The sequence below is a fragment of the Leishmania martiniquensis genome, chromosome 31 (assembly GCF_017916325.1).
Source record: "Leishmania martiniquensis isolate LSCM1 chromosome 31, whole genome shotgun sequence".
Classification (NCBI taxonomy): Eukaryota; Euglenozoa; class Kinetoplastea; order Trypanosomatida; family Trypanosomatidae; genus Leishmania; species Leishmania martiniquensis.
The window spans coordinates 1126857-1149536 of NC_090166.1; the positions used below are offsets into that span (position 1 = coordinate 1126857).

Sequence of the window (22680 nt, forward strand, 5' to 3'; positions counted from 1 at the left end):
TTACACACGCCACCGCCGAGCGCAACGGTGAGGGGAAAGGGTGTGACGGAGGCGTCCACAGAAAGGCGTGATGCTGAATGGAAAGGGCCCCCCCAAAATATATATAGAGAGAGAATAGGAAAGGCAGAGCGCACAGACACTGACGAGGGCGGTCTCCTCACACCTGTCCTGTAGCGGAGAGGGCGGCGCAACGTGCGGATGGTATGCGGAGGAAGGGGAAGGGAAAGCGCTGAGAGGGGGCGTTGATTCCGCTACACGCACGGGCCGGCCGAGAGTCCCACGGCCCACAGGCGCCTTCCGTCGCGAAGGTCCGCAGCGGTCACGTTTTTTTCTTTGCTTGCGTCCTTCACTTGGAAGGCAGTGTTCACCGCCAGAGGAGACACTGAAAAACGCTCCAAGAAGGCCTCCTCACCGCTAGACGTGTGCTCTCTCTTTCTATGCACATATGTGTGTGTGTTGAAGGGAGACGGAGGTGAATCAACGAAAGGGAGAAGGGGAGCGGAGGGGAGGGGAGGGTGACGGACGGGCCGCAGCAATGCGGTGCTGGGGGAAGAGGAGGAAGGGGAGGGGGGCTCATGGCCATGGACATGACGGAGTTGTTGTGGGTGCTTCACACGGCGTTGCCAGACAAGCGAGCGACGCAACAGAGTGTCCGGCTGGCGTCAAAACGGGAGAAAAAAGGATGACCCTCTCAGCCCACAGGGCGGGTGAACAACCCAGTGAGCGGCCGACCCCCATTCCCCGCGTGGCGTGTACAGGATCGACGGCTCACCACGAATCGTATACCTCTGTAAGGCGTTTGCGCTCATGACAACAAAGGCGTTGACCCACATGCTCGTTCAGGTTGTCTTCATTGGGAAGGAGGAAGTCCACTTCGCGCTCGTATAAATCGAAGAAAGCACCCCCTTCCAGCACAAAAAAAAAAGAGCGATTGCACATGCCGTTCTGAGGAGAGGGGAGGGCGAGGGTATCCCCCCAAACAACAAAGAAAAACAGGCAGAAAGCCAAACTGGCAAGACCACCAAAAAAAAGCGATCGGTGCGGCTGCTGGAGAGAGTGCGATGGATGGGCATGCGCGGTCGCGTAATGCATGCATCTCGTATCACGTGTGCGCTTCGCTGACATGCCGGCCAAAGGAGCCGGCCGCCGTACACCGCCACGCAGGGGCATTCTGCCAAACTCAGCGGTGACGACGGCAATCCTGCCAGAATGAAGAGAGGAGCGACTGCCATAAATGTCTTCTCGAGGAGATCGATTCGACACGGACAAGCGAGAACAGATGCGCATACAGCCACAGCTTCTCTGCCTCTCGCACTACAGCGGTGCCAAGGCACCCGCTCCGCTTGGCGACGCGCAGTCCATAACGATTCCACTGCATTTAGCGCAGAATAATAATGAGAATGGCGCTCCGCGTCACCTCAGAGCAGCCACCGTCGGGTGTGCACATTAGGCGAGTCGGAGCGATCAGCCGTCAGCCGATAGACGCGCTCTCTGAGGCGTTCTTCTCTTCCACACAGCACCAGCCCTGGGCTGTTCCGTCGAGGCCAAAGAGCCCGCCTCGGTACACAGAGGCCCGTCAGCAGGCTCCTCGCTTCGCCATAGAGAGGAAACGGGGCCCATAAGACACCCCACGTACGGAGATGCACTCCTCCTCCGCTGTCGCCATCTGTGCATGAGCGCGTGAGTATGGCGATGAAGGGGAACGGAAAACGTCATATCGGCGGGAGGGGAGAGAGAGAGGGAGAGACCGCTGCCATTCCTCACACGATGAGGAAGGGAAAAAGAGGGGGGCTGTAGAGGAGGATGCCTGAAGGGGTGGGAGTGGAGGGAGGCACCCACCCACGCTCAGAGGTGTACGTGACCTGGCGGCGTATAGTTCGCGGGCAAAGATGTCCGGCATTACTCGAGCTCAGCGTCACTCAGTGGTGCTGCTCAATACGCGCGTCGGAGGAGACCCACAAGTCGATGTCGTCGCAGTACGTTTCTAGGGACTCTCTGCGCTCCTCACTCCAGCCACGCTCCTCGCCTGCGGCGACAAGAATAGCTAAACCGAGGCGGCGCATGAGGGCAGACGGGTGCTTTCTCAGCGTCCCCTGCTCCAGGCTCTCTGCTGCATCCATGTTGCAGATGGCTGTGTCGTAGCCTTGCACTGCATTCATGACAGCTGCTGCTGCACCAGGGTGCATTAGCCCGGCTGCCTCCATCGCCGTTAGGCGCGATGTCCACTCCGAGGTGTCCAATGTGAAAATCAGCGAGACCACAATGGTCGGCTGGCGACGGGCTGCGATGAGCTTCTCGACGAGAGCTCCGACAATGGTGCGCAATGCGTTCTTCTCCTGCACCCCGGCGGATTTCGCGATGCCGCAAAGCTCATTAGTCACACACTGCAGTGAAGCGTCCGGCTGGACGGCGAGGATGGCGGAAGTGATGACGACAGCCGCTCCCTCGGCGGTGCACTGGAGCATACACTTGAGCGCGGCTTGAGCCATGTCTGGCAACGTGCACTCGTCCAGGTAATCTGCAGCCACCTGGCACAGCACCAGGTCATCGTATGGAGGTACGGTGGCGAGCTTGTGTAGTGCCGCGACACGAACGTCGTGCACTGGATGGCGGAGCAGCCGCCGAAGAAGTGTCTGGTACTCCCGTACTTGCCATGGCAGCCGGAGGGCTCGCCACGGGACGGTCGTCATTTCCTCGCAAGCCGCCGAAGAGGGGGTGATGGCCGGTTCTCCGCCCTCAGAGGAGGTGCCGGTGCACGCATCCTCTGCATCATTCTCGCTCTCTTCCATGTCGGTAGCCACAGGCTCCTCGGCATCCTCCGCGGATTGCACGGCGACATAGTCCTGCGTCACGATGGAGGTGAAGTACGTCCACACCTGCGGTTTGTCGAGAAAGTGGACGAGTGCAGCCACTAAAGCGGCCCGCACGTCGCGGTGCATAGCTGTCGCCGCCCCCACCGTTGCCGAGGAGGGTGTGGCAGGCGATGCAGAAGGTGCCGCGCCGCCACTATGGTCGCCGCTCGCTTCAGTTGGCATAGGCAGATGACACTCCTTGGCAAAACGAACGATGCGCGCGTAGGCCACATCGTCACGCTTCGCGCCCAGAAGGCGAAGCGCCTCTTTCTGCGCCGCCACCTGTTTTCCTGTGAGGAGTGGCTCAAGGATGCGCACCGCCTCGGCCGTGGGGGCGCACTGCAGCGTCGTGGCGAGAGCTCGAAGGGCGTCCACGCATAGGTCCGCTACACCTAACGCATTCTGTAGCACTTGGATGGCTGTGGCGTCACCCCTCACCTGGCCGAGCGCCTGTAGTGCCAGCCGCATAGCGTGCCTCCCGTGCTCAGGATGCGGCTCTGTTGCCAGGGTAATCAAGCTCCACGCGTGGCCATGCGCATCTGTCCAACTCGTGGTGACGGGGACGGAAGGAAGCCTGGCGAGAATCTTAATAAACTTGCCGTATTCCAATAGCGGCAGAGCGATCGGTGCGCCTATGGCTTGCAGACACGATCGGGCGTACATGATCTGCTGGCGCGACGTCCAACGGTGTGTCTTCTCCAGCGGCAGCACGCGCACCATTGGGGTCGAATCGCCGCATCGTCTATAGAAGCGACCGGTAGGAATCTCCTCCATGGGTGACACGAGCGTATCTAGCAGCGGTCCCTGCAGCACGCTACACACCAGGCGCTGCACGTCTTCCACCATGCCCCAGTCCTTCTCTGCTGCGATAAGGTCCGGAAGCTCAACCGCCAGCTCTTTTGCAAAGTGCTTAGCGTACAGCTGCAGCGACTTCCTTGCGGCATCAGCGTCTGTGGAGGACATGAGAGCTCTTAGCGTGTCGCGCACGATGGACCGAGTCGCAGGCTCACCGGTGCTCGGCGCAGACGTCTCTCGCAGAAGAACCTTGGCGACGGCTTGGTTGTCCAGCAAGGACCGCAAAATACCATTACACGAGTACGCGTGTCCGCTGCGGAGCAGCAACAGCGTGAGCGGGAGCAGTGCGGCCGCCACTACAGGGAGCGCGTGGGGGTACCGCTGGGCCAAACCGCTAAAGACGTCCCGGTCGTACATACCGAGACTGAACTCCTGCCGCTTGCGAATAAGCGCGGCAAGCTGGGGGACAGCAAAGCTTGTCTGCGGCCCGACGAGGCGGCAGAGGAGCCTCTCCAGCTCTCGCAGTGTTCCGTCGGAGACGTCTTTGGCGCTGTAGGCGGCCTGAATGAGCTGCGCGAGCCTGCTTCGCAGCATGTCGTCGGCCACATGTGCGGCTGTACGCATCCAGAAACCATTTGGCAGCGCAGCCCATGCCCGGAGCATTTCTAAACGCCACAGGTCCTGCTCGTTTGGTCGCTGTGCACAGAACTCGAGGGCAGCCGGCAGGTGCTCGGGATAGTACTGAAGGGATGCGAGGCACGCCTGAATCACCTGGCCGCGTATCCTCGCGTCGTTGTTCATCGTATAGCTTTTCCCGGTCAGGATCGCTTCAGGGAAGGGCAGGAGAGAGAGGTAGTCGATGCGCTCCGACGGAAAATCGCGGAGCTTTGGGTGGCTGTAGAACCGGTGGGCCAATGCTGCGCGTTCCGTCGCCGATGGCATGTAACGGATCAAGCTAACATCTACGACTCCATTGGGGCTCTCAAGCTGCTCGTAACCCCGCGCAAAGTACGCGTGCCGCGCTTCCACAGGCATCTTCGACAGACAGGTATACGCGTTGCAGAGGACCTCCTTGTCCATCAGCCGGAAGAGGAGATCCGTGCGCCCCTTAAGACGCTTCCACGCACGCTGCGACATCGAGCAGCTCAGGGAGGAGGAGGAAGCCTCGAGCATGTGCCATCCCTCGCCCTCGAGAAGATAGCTGCCGATTTCCACCGGGAAGGCGGATAGGTAGTAGCGCTCCAGTATGCTCTTGACGGCGTGCGCATCGAGACCCAGAAGGTGCGCTGTGGAGGTAAAAAGGGAGAGGCCGTCCTTCGATGCGCCGCGTCTGGCGAGAAGCACGAGCGCTTTCTGAACCAGCTCCTTGACTGTCGCATCCACAGCGTTGCTGAGGCTCATCTGCTCCTGCACCAGAGCCGTCAAGTACTTGCCTATCCACTGTGGATGATGCCGGCACAGCAGACGAAGCGCCACAGGGCCCAGAGCAGCCTCCACCTCTTTTGGTTGCTGTTCGAACACTTCCGGGCCCAAGCAACCAATCAGAAGTTGCTGCTTGATGGGGTTGGCCCCCCTCTGCGCCTCGTACAGCTGCAGGAGCATCTGTCTCTGCTTCCTCCGCGCGAGTCGCTTGACGAGGCACTCAAACTGAGGGATTCGCGCGGTCTTCGAAAACTCGATGGCCATCGCTATGCGTTGCCGGTCATCGTCTGGGGCCTCGGCCAACACGGACGTTATCAGCAGCTGTGACACGGGCAGAGCCGAGTCCTCCAGAAGCGACGACGCCGTCACCAGGAGGTCGGCCGGCACGGGTCGTCCGACGCGGCGGGCCTCTGCGAACGCGCCACACAGCGCGAAGGCGGCAAGAAGACGATGGTAGTGCACCTGCGACGGCGCACCGAGTGCGGTAATCACATTCTGAGCATCGCACGACTCCCCCTCTGTGTGGGTGATGCTGCCACGACCAAACTGCACGAGCGTTGCGCAACGGCGTGCGTGAGAAAGTGATTCCACCTGCTGCAGCAGTGCATCGACGGAAGGGCTACGGTGCATCGTGCTGTGCGGAGGAGGTGGACTGGAGGAGTGATGCGCTCGCAAGCGAAAAAAAAGGGCAATGCCACGCACAAGCAAGGAGTTGCTAAGGACGCCGAGGGAGAGAGGGAGAGGAGAGAGGGTGGGGGCGGGGGATAAGGCGGATGAAGCGGAAGAGGGAAGGATAGCCAAAAGGCTAAAACAAAAAACGAATGAGCGTTGACAGGCGGGCACGCGCGCAATGACACGTCACCGAGTGCGGCGAAAGTGAGGTGAGAGCACAAAAAGAAAAAGGGGATTCGGAGAAAGCGAAACTGACGCACGCGCATGCACTGTGGCACTCTTGGACGTTTCCACCCGCGAGCGTTGGTACATTCCGCAGAAGAAAACATTACATAAATAGCACCGTCCGTTAAGGGAAATGTGGCGCACACGTGCGAGGTCAGGGGTGAGGAGGAGATGGGCGAGATGGAAGAGATAAGGCTCACGGAAGGGATCGAAATAACCCGAAGCAGAAGGCATGTGGATGGGCGAACACGAGGAGCGGAAGGCCGAGATTCAAGAATGCTTCTTCGTTTCGTCCAGCGAACTCTGCTGCTGCCTCACTTTGAAGCCCCACTCCTCCCCTTCCCCCCTGCGGGGCTGCGGTCGGGGCTTGGGGAAGAGATGCGTTCTCCTGACAAATCACAGAGGCAATGCAGAATTCGCTCTCTTTTTTTTCTAGCGCAGGCCTGTTATGACATGCGGGTACACACACACACACACAGACACAGACACGCCCAGCTACGTAAGCGACATATACGCACCAGAGAGCGAAGAGGAAAAAGAAACGTATGAGAGACAGCAAAGTCCAGGGCACCACCCCCTCGCAAGTGGAGAGCGCGAAGGCGAGCGCATAAACACAGACACACACACAAAAAATACACACTTCCATCAACAATCATAAATTCTTATAAGACCCGAGACACAGGAAAGGTAGAGGAGGCCGTTCGCGTGATGGCGCACGAAAAAGCGGCGAGAAGGAAATAACGAAGCGAGCCCATCAGAAGCGGATCGACTCTTGCGCGGAATGTGTGCCGTCTGCTTATGCACAGCAGCCACTTGCTCATGAGGCCGATGTGTGCAGAAGAGTTGATTGTGTAAAGGGGGAAAAGGGAGGGACGTGCGTGCCGAAGAGGGCACTCTCGTTGTGCGCGACCAGAAATAAAGGAGACAATCCTACTGATGAAAGACAAGAGGGGCCCGTCACGACCGGCAGCCTCGAGCGCATACGCGGCTTTGGACAAAAAATGAAAGAAAATCTGGCTGGCAGTTGAATCGCACACACCGTCACCTTTGCCACGGGCGGAGAATTGAGTCTTTGAACACCGCTGCCTCCCCACCCCCTCCTACTCTGAAAGGGAGAGCACGCGGAGGCATGAGGAGAGAGGGGTGAGGCAGCGCTGTGTGTGTGTGTAGGCATCTTGGGGGGGGTCAGGGGCAGGGGCAGGGGCGCGTTTCGTTTTCTCTTCTCAGTGATGCTCCTCTCCCGTGATGACCGCCGACAGGAAACAGTGCAGGGCAGCGGCATAGCAGAAAAAGAGGGGGACGAAGAGGGGGAGGAGAGAGAGCAGAGCACAACACACGACTGGCCCAAGAGATGGCCTCAATGGAAGGGTAAACGCACACACACACACAATCGTAATAATAAGAGCGCGGAGCGTAGCCAGCGAAGATATTACACACATGGCAAAACACGCGAAGCTGTAGTCAGCGCAGGCATACAAAGGAGGCAGCCTGGAAGGCTCACAGCGACACGGAGTGCGGCGTAGACATAAGGGTGGAAGGGGCGGGCCGGACTACGGCAGGTAGGAGTAGAGGGGCACGCGGGAAGAAGACAAGGAGGGACAGAGAGAGAGGTGCAGACGAGCAGCACGCCTTGGAGCACAGATGCTGACCAACGAGAACAACATAAATATATACATATATATATATATCTGCAGGCATATACACACATATACATATATATATATACATCTGTGCGTGTGTGTTCGTGTGTCTCCTTGGCGACACACGTACACCGGCCGGCGCTTTTGTTGTCTTTCCGCGGCCGAGCACGCATCAAAGGACCCGCCATGACAAAGCGAACCGGTGCGATGGCGATGCTCACATTGGAAGCGTACAGATACAATCGGCGTGTGCGCCTGCGAGCGGATGAGTAGCGAAGGCGGTGCGACCACCACGCCGGTAACAGACGATAACATAGACGACAACAAAACAAAGAGGGCGCGGAAAAAAAAGAGGGAGGGAGGAGATAACAGGACATCGAGGAGGAGAGCACGCGCCAAAGTGGAGCATAATGCGCACAGAGCCGGGCCACACAGTGAGGCGTGAGGATACACAAACGACGATGAAAGCGCGAGGGGAGGGGGACGGAATAAATTTCATGACGAATGCAGAAAGAGAGGGAGGGAGAGATGGAGGCGGGAGAAGAGAGAAGGAGAGGGAGAACAATATTTAGCAGGACACCGATTTGATCGATCGTTGAGTGGCTTCCGTTCGAGCGCTCACCTGACGATGCGGGACACCGTCAAAGGGGTACAAAAAGGTGAGGACCACCCGCCGGGTAGACAAAGATCGATGCTCCATGACGTGCCAGGTGACACAACCCCAAACCACAACGAAGGCTAAACGACGCGCCAGAGAGTGGGGGGAGGGTGCCGCGCAGAGAATGCCAAAGAAAACAGAGTGGGACAGGAGGAGGCGTGTGGATGCCCGGCCGTAAGAAAGGAGAGCGGTCTGCCGACGTAAGGATAGCGCATCGGGTGCAGCCCCACGAGGCCCATACCATACGCATACGACAAGCCGCTTGGGCTTCTGAGATACAAATACGCGCGTGGCGAAGGCGAAAAAAAAGGGGAGGCGCCCACGGAGAAACGCACACGACGACAACGCAAACGAACACTGACGCACGCGCACGGACAAAACTGTTCTCTCTTTTTTTTTGTGTGTGTGTTCTGTAGGAATTCTCGGCCTGTAGAGACGCGCGCGAAAAAGAAAAGCAAACACGTTTGTGTGAGGATATGTGCTGCTGCGACGCCACCCATACTGCTACCTTGTGCCGCATCGCAGCCGCGTTTACGATGGCGCCGTAAAAACGCTTGCCCACGTCGTTCAGCGGGGCTCCTGCACCACGATGAAGGAGGAGGCCAGGCAGCTGCACAGCAGCGATACAGAAAAGACGGAAGGGAAAAAGGGACGCCAATAGATGCGCAGACGCCCATTCGCAGGGGGTGGAGTGTGTGTGGATGGAAGAGGGAGACGGGCGAGTGGATGCGGGACGTTCGAGAGCGGACGGGAAGCGTCCATGGGCGGTTGTGAGAGGGGCTCCATGAGAGGAGGCAGCCGGAGACACGTTCACCAAAGAACAAGCGGCAAACTAATGAGCAGATGGTTAATGGCGTACAACGCACACACGCGCAATAAGAGAACACATCAACGCACACCAACGAAAACCAACGCACACACGCACACATACATACACAATCGAATGTGCATCTCTATAGGAGACTACTGCGGACAATGGAACGTAGGCTTGGCCACGGTCGTGGAGAGAGCGATCACTTCTGCACGAACACAGTCTCTTCTTTCCTTCTCTGGGTGATGTGAACACGTCACATGTTCTCTGGGCTGAAGCATTGTCCAGCGCGTCTTCTACACTCACCTCAGCGCGAGCGAGGTACAGCAGACAACCACAGCGTTTCACATTTCAGAGCTTCTTTCTACCACCAGCGAATCCGTCGATGTGGCGCGCATACACAGCCGCAGCCTGCCCGCCTCTGCTGCCCCACCTCTCCATCCTCGCCGTCCACCACGGCCTGTTCCGCGCTCAAGCCGGGCCGTACACCTCACGGGGCAGGGTGCACTTCACGTGCATGCCGCGCTCCCGCCCCTCTCCTCCCTCAGCCGCCTCACGCAGCAGCAATCGGCACTAAGCTGCAGAGGCGCCCCGCATCGGAGTCTCGAGGCTTCGACGGCGTAGTACAGCGCACTGTCGCCGCGCTTTTGGCATCCGCGCCGCACCGGGCCCCTTCGCACCCAGGCCCGATGGAAGGACATGCCGCATGCCTCGCACGGGGTGCTCCCGTTTACAGGTCTTGACGTCGGCGCGGAAGTGAATGAGAGGAAGCGAGGGCCAAAGAACATGCGCTGAAGACACCACTTCACGCCCTTCTCATGCAATGGGGCGAAAAGCGAAGGCGAAGGAGAGAGAGGGATGAGCGAAGCGGGTGATAGACGCCGCATCGAAGCCGGAAAAAAGGGGTAAGGGAGCCGAGGGAGAGGGCGGTGGGGCTGGGTGGAGGAGGGTAGGGGAAGGGTGGACGGCGCGGGACTCGTGACAAGAAGGCACCATTGAGCAGGCAGAGGGGGGAGGGATGGAGTACAATCTTCAACCCTCCTCCCCCTCCCCCGAGGAAAGAAACGATTGTGGCAGGGCTTACCGGCAGAGAGTACAAATGCGTGAGAGGCGAGAGTGGGGGAGGGGGGAGGAGGAGCTGTGCTGTGGTTCACCGGTGATGCGGAAGGTGCAAGACCGCCAAGGGACGCCGAAGGGCGGGGTGGGGTCGGAGCACGGCGTGAAAAGCTGAAAAGCAGAGACAACAGTACTGCCCTACAACGCACGGCTGAACGCAAGACGCTTACACACGCGAAGAATGGAGGAGAGCAGCGGAGTGAACAACCAGAGAAAGGAAAAGACGCTGACGCTGTGAGGGAGTACGACAAAAAATGCCATCAAAGGGGAGAGGAGGGGAGAGAAGACAGAGAAAGGCTGCAGAGTCAACGTGATCAAAGCGGAAACGTTTCAGAACAGAAGGGGGAAGGGGGTGGGGATGGGTCATAGGGGTGGGATTAGGTCGGAGGAGGGGAGGGGGAGGGACAGGCATCACGTACGGTGCACGCAGGCAAGGGCATACAACCAGAGAAGAGAAATAGAGGGATGCGCTCAAAAAGACCAAAAGAGGAAGCGCATCCAGCGCAGAAAAGAGTGACGACAGAGGCCGACGTGGGGGAGGGGAAGAGAGAGAGAGAGGAGGCGGCACGTCCGTCCCCGCCCGTAATGCTGCGGAAAGAGGAGAAGAAAAAGAATAAAGAGCCCTCCACGCACCCACTCTACGCCTATAGAATAGCGGTAGTCGCACGCAACGAACGCAGAAGCCGACACGTCGATGGTTTATTAGATGGATAAATATTTTCCGCTGCTTTAGTTTGCAAGCGCATAGAAGGGAATCAGCGACGCCTCCATCAAAGATGGAGACGTCGGTGTCTTCGTCGTCGTTTCATGCGGTGGAAGAAGGCCGCGTCGGCAATCTGTCGGGGGTGAAAAAACGTCGAAGCCGCTGCTGGCATCAAAGGCATCGTCGCCTGTCGTGGTGTTAGCTGCGACTCCAGAAGACATCATATGCGCCGGTGCACCGCTTTGCGCGTGCTGCCGAGATGTGCTGTGTCGCGCAGGCGGGGATGCGAGTGACTCTATCGTATCGCCATCCGCGTTGGATCCCTGACAGCTCCAATCGCTGCGTTGGCCGGCATTTTTATGTAGCTGGTTCAGCGAAAACGAGCCTGCTTTGTGGTACTCCAGCAGTATTGTCTCCACTGTGTCCTCCGCCAGTGAGAAAGACGATACCGTGCTGCAGTGGTTCACAGTAGATGAAGCGTCCACGCCACTGAAGGGACTCGAGATAATTCGGGACCCTTCTGTAGACGGCGGCTCGCACAAGAGGGTCGAGGTCAAGGACGAAGCGATGACAAGCTCTTGGAGATGAGGTGGAAAGCAGCGAGTCCTAGACCTACTCGGCTCTCCCAGGTGTGTGAGAGAGAGGCCGTCGGCGCCGGCGCCTACACACACAATGGCCCGTCGAGCGGATAGTGTGCTTTCGTCTGGCATGTTGTCAGTGCTGCGTTCTATTGCCTCGCTACGGAAGTACGAGCGCATTGGTGCCTGCACAGTGCTGCGCTTGCGTCCTGACTCGCTCGTGCTGGAGCAATTAGGCTCAGTAGTTGACAGCAGCATCCTTGATGCGCTTCGAGTATCAGCACTGCGTCTCAGTGTTGTGCGATTCACCGAGTGGCTTCTCCAGTTTTCCCTTTCCTTGGTGGACGCACCCGCACCAGAGGCAGCCTTCGGGCGAGCCGTGGAGGCAACAGAGGCGCCGGCGGCATTCTTGATCGGAGAGGAGCAGCTTCCTACTGCGCTGCCTGCATCTGCCGCTGTACCGCTGAGCACGGCAGAGGCGGCCGCCCTTGCCTTGTGCCATGCCGCACGTGCGCGTTGTCTCTCCCGCTCAACCGACTTCATGAGCTCCTCCTCAAGGCGGCACCCCTCCTCGATCAGCACAGCGCTGCCTGGGTCTTTTGTTTGGGTGTGGACCTCCTTTCTCGAAGCACTCGGTCCTGATCGAAGGCCCTTCTTCTCTGCTATCCCGCCCTTCGTTGCTTGACCGCCGATGCAGGGAAAGCTACCAAAGAATTTGCCTCTTCTAATACATGAGGGACACCCTCCTCGGCGCCGTCCAAAAATGCAGCCCGGCTTGTGGCGTCTCGCCGGCTTGCTGGTCCCAGATAAGGCCCGAGGTGCGTGACTGGCTACATGATGGACATTTAGAGTTGGGAGTGGCCGCGCCGTGGGGGGTGAGGCAGCGGACCGGGCCATCTCCGTTCTCAACACAGGCAAGGACGTGCGCGCTGCTGCTGCTTCTCTTGCAGTTGACTTGTTCAGCAGTGGACGCGCCGGTGACCCTGCCGGTGAAGCCTCTTCCGCCACGGTCGCCGATTTTCCGGCGGATGCCCGTGTATTATAGGAGCTTCCCGGAGGTGCTCGTTTCCTCGTCGCAGCCGACTCTTCGGCCTCCTGTTTCACCGATGGATCAGTATTGATCCGCCAATTCTGCTGCTCTTCCGGAGCTGCCAGGCGCTGCCGTCGCGCAGCGCCAGCCGTTAGGGGGTTCCGTGTTGGTGACGTAGACGCGCTGCCGTTCGCTGCCGCGGCCTCACTACGCCGCTTACGCCACCTCTCGAGCAGCTCTTCCAGTGTTTGCACCTGCTCGTCTGTCAAGCCGTCGATCATGAAGGAGCCGCCTCTGTCGTACTCGCGGTGGAACGCGCCAAGTGCTCGATTGATGCGCTCCTCCGCGCCCATCTCATCGTCACCCAGGTCCGTAACGCGACAGACGTTCCGGCTGGCACCCCTGCCACCTCTGCGGGGCGGATCGGAGGCGCCGCGCGTGGGGCCTTTGTGCACCGATGCAGGCGGCGCGTGTCGCTTTTTTCTCAGAGACAACTTTTCCAAGAGCCGAATGCCCAGAGGCGCCTTTGCAGCGCGGCTGGCCGACTTGCTGGCAGATGCCACTGTGGTCTCGGAAGCGAGTCGTGTGCGCTGCCGACGTGGCGTGGTCTCCTTACTCGATGCACTCTTATAGCGCGACGGGAGAAGAATAGAGTCCCCAGGCCTATAGCGATTCTCTTGAGCTTCTCGGTCATGAAACCCAAAGCCACGCCTTCGCTCTGGCGTGTGCGGCACACAGTCCGACCTACCCTCCGACGCGGAGCGGGCCCGGGCCTCGTGCCGATTTGGTTCCCACACGGGCGGAAGACTGCGATCCGGGAGCCCCAAGGCAGAGAGGACGGCGAGACGGTTGTCGCGCGGGAGAGCGTAGGGGCCCAGCAGCGCACTGCCCGGCACAACAGCAGCTGGCGTCACAGGACGCCTGCCGAGCGAGGAACGCCTGCTGACAGAGGTCTCCCCTAATGTCCCGTTTCCGTCGCTTCGTTTCTGCGTGTCCTCCTGGCGCTCTTCGTCCGCTGGCTCATTCTCCTTCTCCGGCCCGCGCCTTTTACGGATGCGCGCGAGACTGGCGTAGAATTCCCTCTCCGCCTGCGTGAGCTCTCGGTCAGGGTCGCCAAACGTCCCGAACCGCTTGCACGGGTGAGGTGTGCCTGGTGCTGGCATCGGGTACCCCTCGCCTCACCCGTGGCAGCTGCTGCGCAGCTGTGGTGAGGGTGCCTATGGGAAAAGGGAGGCGCCGGCTCGCCCCGCAAGAGGGGGACCACTGCAAACGGAGGGGGTGAGGGAAGAGAAAGCGGAGGAGGAGGACCGAGAACGCGCTCTCGCGCCGCACATCGAGAGGTGCGAGGCGCTTCCGTACTCAGGTGCTCTGTGCAGCTCCTGTAAAAAGAAAGGTGTGCGCCAAAGCTGACCGGAGGGGTGGGGGAGCAGAACAGCACGAGTGCGCTGTAAATGTGGTGAGGGCGTGCCGGGACCTTGCGGATGGTCGCCCCCCGTTTCGCTGAAGGTAATCGCTTCATGTTGAGTGTGTTGACGTGATGGGAAGGCGAGTCAGGGTTAATACAGGACAGGAATGCAGAGATCGAGCGGCACGGATAGGGAGAAGGGCCATCGACCAGGGATACTCAGCTCTAATATGGGAGAGGGGGGGTAGAAAGGCGACCAGAAGCAGCGCCTTCGGACTGTGCCGGGTTGCCCCGTGGACCCCACGTTTGATGGGTTAGACACCCACTGTTGGCCATTCTGAGATCCATTCCCCAACAGGGCATACTGATGACGGTGCGGACGAGCGGTGAGCGAAGCGTAGCCGTGGGCGTTCGTCCGCCCGAAAGGGGGCCTTTACGAACTGATGTGCTCGATGGGCATGCCGAGCGCGTCGGTTCGACGTTGGCGCAGGAGAGCGACGGCTGAGGCGAGTGCAGCTGGGGGGGGAGGGCGCAGACTGAGAAGTAGCAGGGCAATGCGTTCACTAGCGCAGACATCAGAAAGGAGGCTGGAATGACAGAAAGCGAAACGCCACGCGGCCGAACCCGTTCGTCCGTGTTGACACTCACGAAGGGAGGGGGAGAGAGCGCGCGGGACATGCTCAGATACTTTCAAGCAGAGGGAGACAAGAGGGACGAGTAGCAGACATCATAACAGAGCACACGGCAGCACACAGACAGAGACACTCCCCAGTCGCATGTGAGAGGGGCAGACGAGGGAAGGACCTCAGAGATGGCGCAGGGAGGGGGAGGGGGAAATACTCCTCTGATCAAATGACATGGTGCGGCATGGCCGGGGTCGTCAGGCGCAGCCGACGGCGCGGCACTGAGGACGGGGAATGAGGGAGCCGGGGGCCCGCATGTGTGTATGTGCGTGTGTGTGGGTGCCAGAGAGCGAGAGACAGAGGGACGACTGAGCGAGCTGCTTTGCGTTCCCCCCGCCTCACCAACCTGCCTTTCCGAGTGACGGCTGTCACGCAAGAGAGCGCGCGCGTGGCGGCGCCGATGCAAACGAGCCAAGAAAAAAAGAGGGAGCAGCAGGGAAAAAACATAGAACAGAACATAAGACAAGGGTGATCCGCGATAGGGGGGAGGAGGAGAGGAGAGGAGAGGAGAGGAGGGAGAAGGGCGGGCGCCGTCATACGGGAAAGTATTCGCAGACAAGAATGGCTAACGAGGGTCTTTCTGAGGCATGAAAACGTCCATGTAATGCATCAGGTGCACCGCCGGAAACTTATACAGAGAGAGGGGGGAGAGGGGCGAGGAGGAAAAGAAGTTGCGCGTAAGGTGAGGCCTCCTCCCCTGCGAAAAAAAAGTTAAAACACTTTGCGGGCAAATGGGGAGGGGGAAGAGCGGCACTCGGTACACTGTACACGCCAGTCGCAACGACCCATAGGGGCGCAAGAGGCCCAGTCCCGGGAGAGCGCGGGTGAAGCGCAGAAGGCAACGACAGCGACCACCCGTTTTCCATATAGAGAAATGCACGATGAATTGGAGGCGCACATACGCACACCTACCACAGAAGAAGAAATGCTGAGAAGGAGAGAGCAACGCAGAGAAGAGGCACTGTGTGGTGCGGAGGTATACATACGTGCTGATGTGCGTGCGTTTGGGGAGGGGGAAGGGTGCTTATGCGTACGGGCGATGGCGCACGTGCAGAAGGGCTTTGCGCCCGCAGCAGATCCGCCACACCAACAGAGAAAACAGAATAGGTAGCAGCGGCTGCTCTCTGTGCGCAACCCCGGTGCAGCAGTTACTTGGGTGCGCAGCTTCTGCCAGACGATATTAACTTCTATGACGTGGATCAATCAAAAGAGCTGAGAAAGAGTACGAGAAGAAGGGAGGGCGTCACCCGACATGTACCGCGCGGAGGTTTCCTCGCAAACGTGGGCGAGTGATGGGCGAAAGAGGGAGGGAGGGAGGGGGGCTAATGGTGCAGGGGGAGGAAAGCGGGACGATGAGGCCGTAGCCAAAGGGCACGGCAAACCGGTACGGCACGGCTGCGCCAGAGGCAAACGTGGGGGCCGTTAGGAGGAGACTCAGGGCGCAGTGGAAAGGGATATGCAGTCACGCACAGACGCACAAAGCCATAAAACAAAGAAAAACAGCAACCACAACAACAAAAAAAGAGCGACCGCAGATGCAATGGGAAAGACACGAAAAAAAATAGACCTGAAAAGCCACACGCCAACAACGATGAGGGCGAACGCATGAAAGGTACCCTAAACAAAACGGAAGAACATCAAAGCAGACCCCCCTCCCCCAGAGACAGACACACAGATAGAGAGACTCGCAAGAAAAAAGGGGGCGGCGATCTACTGCCATGGCGTTCATGAACGGGGTCGAGTAAAAAAAAAAGAAGGAGGTGAGATGCCCGTCCCGCATGCACAGCTGTTCTGTTGCCTGTTTCGCACTCCCGGTGAGTTGTGGGCATCTGAGAGCGCAGCCGCGAAGGCGACAGAGGAGGGGGACCCACTACACGGAAGAATTTGGATTGTGAACACGGAAGATGGACTCTGATGCGGATGATGCGCTCCTGTGCTGCTTCACTGCGTTCCGCTTCTTCTTCATGGTGCGATAGAGTTCCACTGTCTCTCATTAATTTGCCCTCCCGGTGAGATGAATGGGGCACCCTCCAACGCGACCCACCCTCTCCTCTCTGTCAAGTTATGGGCACGCGCAGAGAGCCATGGATGTGCCACATGCAGCAGCGTTCCTGTAACGGCACATCCATTTGAAGGAGCGGAGTCCATCTCCCACCATCGTACAAAAAAGAAGGATGACACAACGGCTGAAACACAAGAGTTGCTGACAAGAGGACAGGGGAGGAGGGAGGGAGGGGCGGAGGGGAAGAGGACGGCGCAGCAGGAGAAAGGCATCGGTGGCCAAACAATAAATAACCGGCATAGCCGGAGATGGTCTCGCACAATGTGGGCGGAAGCCAATAAGAGGTGATGAGAAGAGGGACAACGGCATAGCAGATGAACAAAGAAGAATGGCAATAGGGATGGGGCAGGGACAGCCGATGAGGGCATGGGGGCTCAACGAAACGGAGAGGAATCCAAGGCGGCAGCCAAGAACACAAGAGGCTGCGCAGCGAACAAGTGTGCGTGTGTATGCCAGTGCGTCTCGTCCACCATCGCCTTTGCAGAGGCGTCCCGTCATGCCGATCCGAAACATCCGCCGCAGCCTAAAGAGCGAGTCCGACTCAGATGATCAGAGAGTCGATCCGCCGCAACACACTCGCCACACACAGTATATATATGTATATGTGTATACCGGGCTGCCGCTTCTCTCGCCACACCATGTACGGCTACAGGCACATACGCACCACGCGCACCCGACATGTAAGCGGAGTCTGGTTCAGCGGCTTGACGGAGGGAGACTTCAGGGCCTCCACAACAAAGGAGCTCCATCGCCCTTTTCCTCAAAGGTGACACATTGGAATAAACGAGCGCTCGACACCGCTCGACGGAGTTAGAGCACAAGGCCGGCAAGCCAACTGAAGCGTATGCGCGCACTCAGAGGTCGTGCTTGCGGCGCGGTTTTGCATGGCGCGAGACCGCCTTGGACACGCCTTGGCGGCTCACCATCGCCAGTGCCGCCTCCTGCTCGCACAGCAGAAACGACACGGAGCCCACCGCTGGCAGAGTACGCGCCACCGGACAGCCGTTGCGAGATTGGTAGCTGCTTGTCTTCTTCAAGATGGAGTTGATCCTCTGACTCGCACCGAGATTGGGCATGGAGCCGCTCGGGTTGATGCGCTCGGACAAGTCGAGACTGTTGCCCAGCAACCCTTCGGTGTCCTCGTCAGAGCTCTCACTTCCACCTTCGAAGCAGCCATGGCGTCGCTGCTTTCCGCCGCCCCCTCGGCGAAGGGGCGCAGGAGAGGGCACGGCGGCATGAGGGAGAGAGTTCTGCGGCTCCTCCACGTGGTTCACACCCACGCAGCCGTACGCATGCAGGTGCTTCTGCGCGCTCGCACCCTGCCGGGACGCCTGCAGGTCAGCCCGGCAAGCGGTGCCCGGCAAACCGCTTTCCCCCGTCGACGTGAGAGCGCCAGCCTTTCCCGTCCCCCAGTCGGGCGAGGGTAGCTGTCTCTCGACTGGCAGCGCTTGCAACGAGACGAATGCTCGACTCTGGTTCGCCACCATCACCGCCGTGGCCACTTTAGACGTCGTTTGCGGCGGCGAGGACGAGACTTCCACTCCACAGACATCAGACTTGGGCTTCGAGATGCCATCTTTCATTGGTGTCATGCGCGAAGGTGGCGGGTAAGTCACCCGTCGCTGACCTGATCCGCAAAGTGAAGCGATCGCCGAGGTGTGCCCTGCAGCTTCCTTCAGGGTCTGCGTCACCGCAAGAGAAGATGCAATGAATCCGCTGCCGTCTGGCACTGAGGAAGCATTGGGCAGGTCCATCCTTGGCGCCTCGGCTGCACTGCTGTAGTACGCCTCGCACGCTGCAAAAACGTCCCAAGGCGAAGCACTGCTCTGGGTAGCCTCACGGCCGTTTCCCGTTTCTGTCCCGATCGCGTTGCTGCCGCCGAGACTATTTTCCTTCGCTTGCATGAAAGCTCCCGACAGCACAGGTGGTGCCGACCCGGGCGGCTTTGCAGTGGACAGGTTACTGTAATCGACGGTCATCACGGAGGCTTCGTCGTCAGAGGCCCCGATGCCGACGAGTGGAGGCGATGCAAGGGTAGAGGCAGCGACCCTTTCCGTCATGCGTCGCGGCGGCGACGCTTCGGGGGGATGCCCTCTTGCTTCGTTGCGCTCCGGAGAGGTTGTGGCCCAGTGCTTTAACTTTGCATCTTGCACAGTGCGCAGGTTCCCCACGTCGCCGAGAGATGGCCTGTGCCGCTTTGGCTGGGCCACGGGAGAAGGCGGCTTCTGTACTACCACCCATGGCGTTTTGGCTTGGTCATCTGGGATGGTGAAGTCTCCGTCGGAGCTGCGCTGGTCGCTGTTCGACGTCGCTGTGCCTGCGCCTGTGCACCCTGGAAAGAAGGAGAAGGGGCTTGGCGCGATGGGGGCCGCGGGACTCTCTGCAGGGAACCCGGACCCCGGCATCGCCTTCGAGGGTGTGGGCGCTGGTGTCGGCCGCAGCCGCGGAAGCATCAGCTCGTCCCATGCGGGGCTTTTAGCAGGGCTCGCAGACGGCGTTGGGTCGGAGAGTGGCGCTTGACCCTTAGTGGCGTCAACGTATTCGAGGCGGTTCGAAAGGAAAAAATCAACAGGCAGCTCGAACTCATTGCTGCTGAGAGAGAGGGAAAATAAATGACTACTCGACTCTGCCGAAGCGTCTTCGCGTGGCGCCCCGGCGACTCTCTCAGAGCAGCCGTGGCTCGGCAGCGCTTCGAGGTCGAGGACGTAGTCGTTGTGAGGGTCCACCAGAGGGCCACTATCGGCGTAGGGCAACAGGGACTGCCACGACTCCAACTGAGGCGTCGCAGAGGCGCGCCCACGCTCTGCGCTAACGGGGGCGGAGCCAGGCAGGCCGCGCAGCATGGCGCGGGAGACAGCTGCGGAGGAGCGGAGGTGCAGTGGCTGCTCCGTGGTGCAGCCTGCTTTTCCATAGGCATCGGCCGCAGCCGTGCCACGCCGGTTCTTCGCTGTACCCCCCAGGTGAGGCACCGCCGCTTCCGAGAGCCGCCGGCGCTCCACGGGTTGGGGCTTCTGGTCCCTTTCGCGGCGGCTTGCGTGGGCAGCACGCCTTTCGTTATCGAGCCCACAGGTGACAGTATTACCCATCTGTATTTGCGCGTACGCCACAGGCCTCAAAGAGGCGCTAGACGCAGGACTGTACAGCAATCAATGACCTGACGAGTCCACGGAGCACCAACTTGGCGGTGCGGTACAGGACCTTCCGCGAAAGCAACAGGTTGCGGTGGTGATGGAGAAGTGTATCAGAAAGGCAGAGCACTGGTGCGGGCTGCTTTGCGTGAGCGCGCCTTTTAGCCGTGCTCCCTCTTTTCCCTTAGTTGGAGAGAAGGGCAGCGTTTTGTGCTTGTGCGTGTGTGTATGTGGGGAGGGGGTACACCAACGCCTCAAGATGCAGTGGGGAGGGGGTCTACCAGGCCGATTCGATGCAGACAGAATATCCACACTAAATAACTGAAGATACACTGAGGGTGGCAGAACGGCTCCCGCGACATAAAGCGGCTGCTGATGTTGATGCTTCTGTTGCCACCAGCAACGTACTGCGTGCGGTGGGGGGAGAGATAGGGAGGAGGGGGAGGGAGATGATGGTGAGAGCAAGCTAACGACCCGCCAACGTCGCCACCGCCACAGACAGAGCTTTTATGCACAGTACGCAGCAGTGGCGATGTCAGTCATGAATGAATACGAAAAGAAACATGTGAAAAAATAAAACGAAGCCAGAAAAAACAGAGGCGCCACAGCAGAGGCGAAGCGCATTGACCGCAGACAACACCGGGTCCGTCAGCACACTCCTCATTCACACGCCTTCAGTCTCGCTTTCGTTGTGTGTGTGTGTGTCCTCCGCGTTCCTTTCGCGGTCTCCTGACCACAAACACCTCGAGCCGTATGCTGCCACAGCACGTCTGCCGCAGACGCTCAACACAGCTATCGTATCTATAATATATATATATATATATGCGAAGATGAAGAGAGGGTGAGGACGTTAGAGTGTGAAGAGGAGACGGATTAGGTGCAACGCCTCTTCCTGTTCGAACCAACCGGCTTCGACGAATGAAACAAAAGAAAAGGGAAGGGTGGAGGAAGGGGAGGGAAGGGAAAGTGCCGGTGATGGACGTCTGAAGCGAGTCTTCAGGCAACAGCTTAACGTTTTTTTCTTGGATTAGAAGGGTGATTTGCCAAGTTACTTCATATAGACGGAGGTGAACAAGAGTAGCGCAACAGAGATGATGGGGATCGCGGCGGCTGCAGTGAAGAGAACAGGCAGTGGAGCGTGTAAAGGGATGGGTGGTGGTGGTGGTGCATATGCGCCCGTGGGCTATGAGTCGTAGAGGAGAGAAGACAAATGGACGGAGAAGTTGACGGGCAGAGGACAGCGCGAGCACGTGTACTAATTGGGGTAGTGGGGGAGGTGGCCTTTCCAGCTTGTGCAGTTTTATTCTTTAGCTGCTTGTATGCCGTGCATCGGCGTCGCTGCCTCAGCTACTAAGGAAGTCCGCGAGCGCTCCTTCACATCATGAACGGCCACTCCAACGCGGCAGTAGATGCACCGCACATGAATATCCACGATAATTCTCTGCGTCGGCTACCAACAAAGTACAGAGACAAAATGATTTCGTTTCCTCCTCTTCGGCAGGATGTGCGGTACAGATGGTCCGCGATGCGCACACAAGCGCAGGGCTGTGAAGACGGACCGATGGGGAAAAGAGGCCAACTGAAAACGGCCATCAAAAAAAAGAAAACGCCGGTACACGCCGCAACAGGAACAACGCCCGAGACGCTCAGAGGAGAAAGAGAGGGAGTGCCAGGGGTGTGCGGGTGAGTGGGCGGGGGGGGCAGACGGGCGTGTGTGTGTGTGGATGTGTGCTTTGGGGGCAGGGGGAAGGGCTGCATAGGACCCCAAACGCGAGGGGCGACAACAGCAGCCAAAAAGAAACGAGAGGTAGGGTGGAGGGAGGGGAGAAGGCGCATCCGCGTCGCACGCGTATTTTCTGCCTCCCTTCTCGGTGGAAAAAAAACACCGAACAAACGTTTCACACCGCTCCAACATTTTTGCCATGTGGGATCTCGGCAGAAGGCACCAGGTGCATCTCTTATGCGACCGACGCAGACGTCGAGCACGCCGCCGGACGAGGTTCGACAAGAAAACCTGATAGACTGCCTCATCACTGTCAACGGCGCTCATACTTGCCAACGCACAAAAAAAACAAAAAGGGAGCAAACGGAGTGACAACAGCAACAGCAACAGCTAAAGAGATGCAGCTCGATCATGGATCTCCTTGGTCTTCTGATGCACGTCTGCTCCCCCCCAAAAAGGCATCGCTCGGCAACACAGCAATTTCTCGAAGAGCAACTTGTATGAATTACCTCGAAGCCTGCACTTCAACGTTAGCAGACACTGGATAACTGCTGCGTGGCGAGGCGAAGCGCGGGCGACAGGGGTGGGGTAGAGTAGAGCCATCTCTCTCGCTACGCGAGGTTCTCATAGACGTCTCCTCGCAAAGAGTCGAAGAAAATTCTTTGTGCCTCTTCGCGCCCCGATTACCCTTCACTTGGGGTGAAGGGGCTGTGCGGACAAAATGAGGTCAGCGCACGGGGCACTCGACAGCGGACGCTTTTGTTCGGGGAGGAGGAGGGGGAGGGGTTCCGCCTGCCCCGCAGGAGAACGCACCCGCCTTCGACAACGGCAACAACAAAGTGAATCGGACAACCCAACCGCATCCGCACCATGTGCCCGGAAGTCAGCATTGCAGAAAGAGCGGACAGCGGGAGCAGAGCACAGGCATGCGCACCACAGACGCAGACGGCATGAAGGGAAAGCCACAAGAAACGAAAAATAAGCGACCGAATAGCCGCTGCAGCAAATGGAGCTGCTGAGGGACGCCCCTTTTTTCGGGTAGTGACAACGAAAGCGACGCCAGAGAAACGAGTGAGAGGGCGGTGGTGAGATGAATGCGAGGAAAGACAGAACAGAAATCGGTCGCCGCCACGATGGGCGCAGAGAGGGAGGGGGAAGAGGGGGGTTAGGGGGGAGG

At 59.0% G+C, this 22680-nt stretch overlaps 2 protein-coding genes across 2 annotated transcripts; both read right to left on the bottom strand.

Moving 5' to 3' along the window:
• Positions 1-1919: 1919 nt before the first annotated feature.
• LSCM1_01524 (uncharacterized protein) lies at positions 1920-5699 on the bottom strand (the record flags this gene model as incomplete). The annotated part of the gene is made up of 1 exon (XM_067319131.1): positions 1920-5699. One exon carries the CDS (start codon positions 5697-5699, stop codon positions 1920-1922), a length of 3780 nt encoding a protein of 1259 aa, XP_067176410.1.
• Positions 5700-10920: 5221 nt separating this feature from the next.
• Positions 10921-13665, bottom strand: LSCM1_01525 (uncharacterized protein; the record flags this gene model as incomplete). The annotated part of the gene is made up of 1 exon (XM_067319132.1): positions 10921-13665. One exon carries the CDS (start codon positions 13663-13665, stop codon positions 10921-10923), a length of 2745 nt encoding a protein of 914 aa, XP_067176411.1.
• Positions 13666-22680: the final 9015 nt, after the last annotated feature.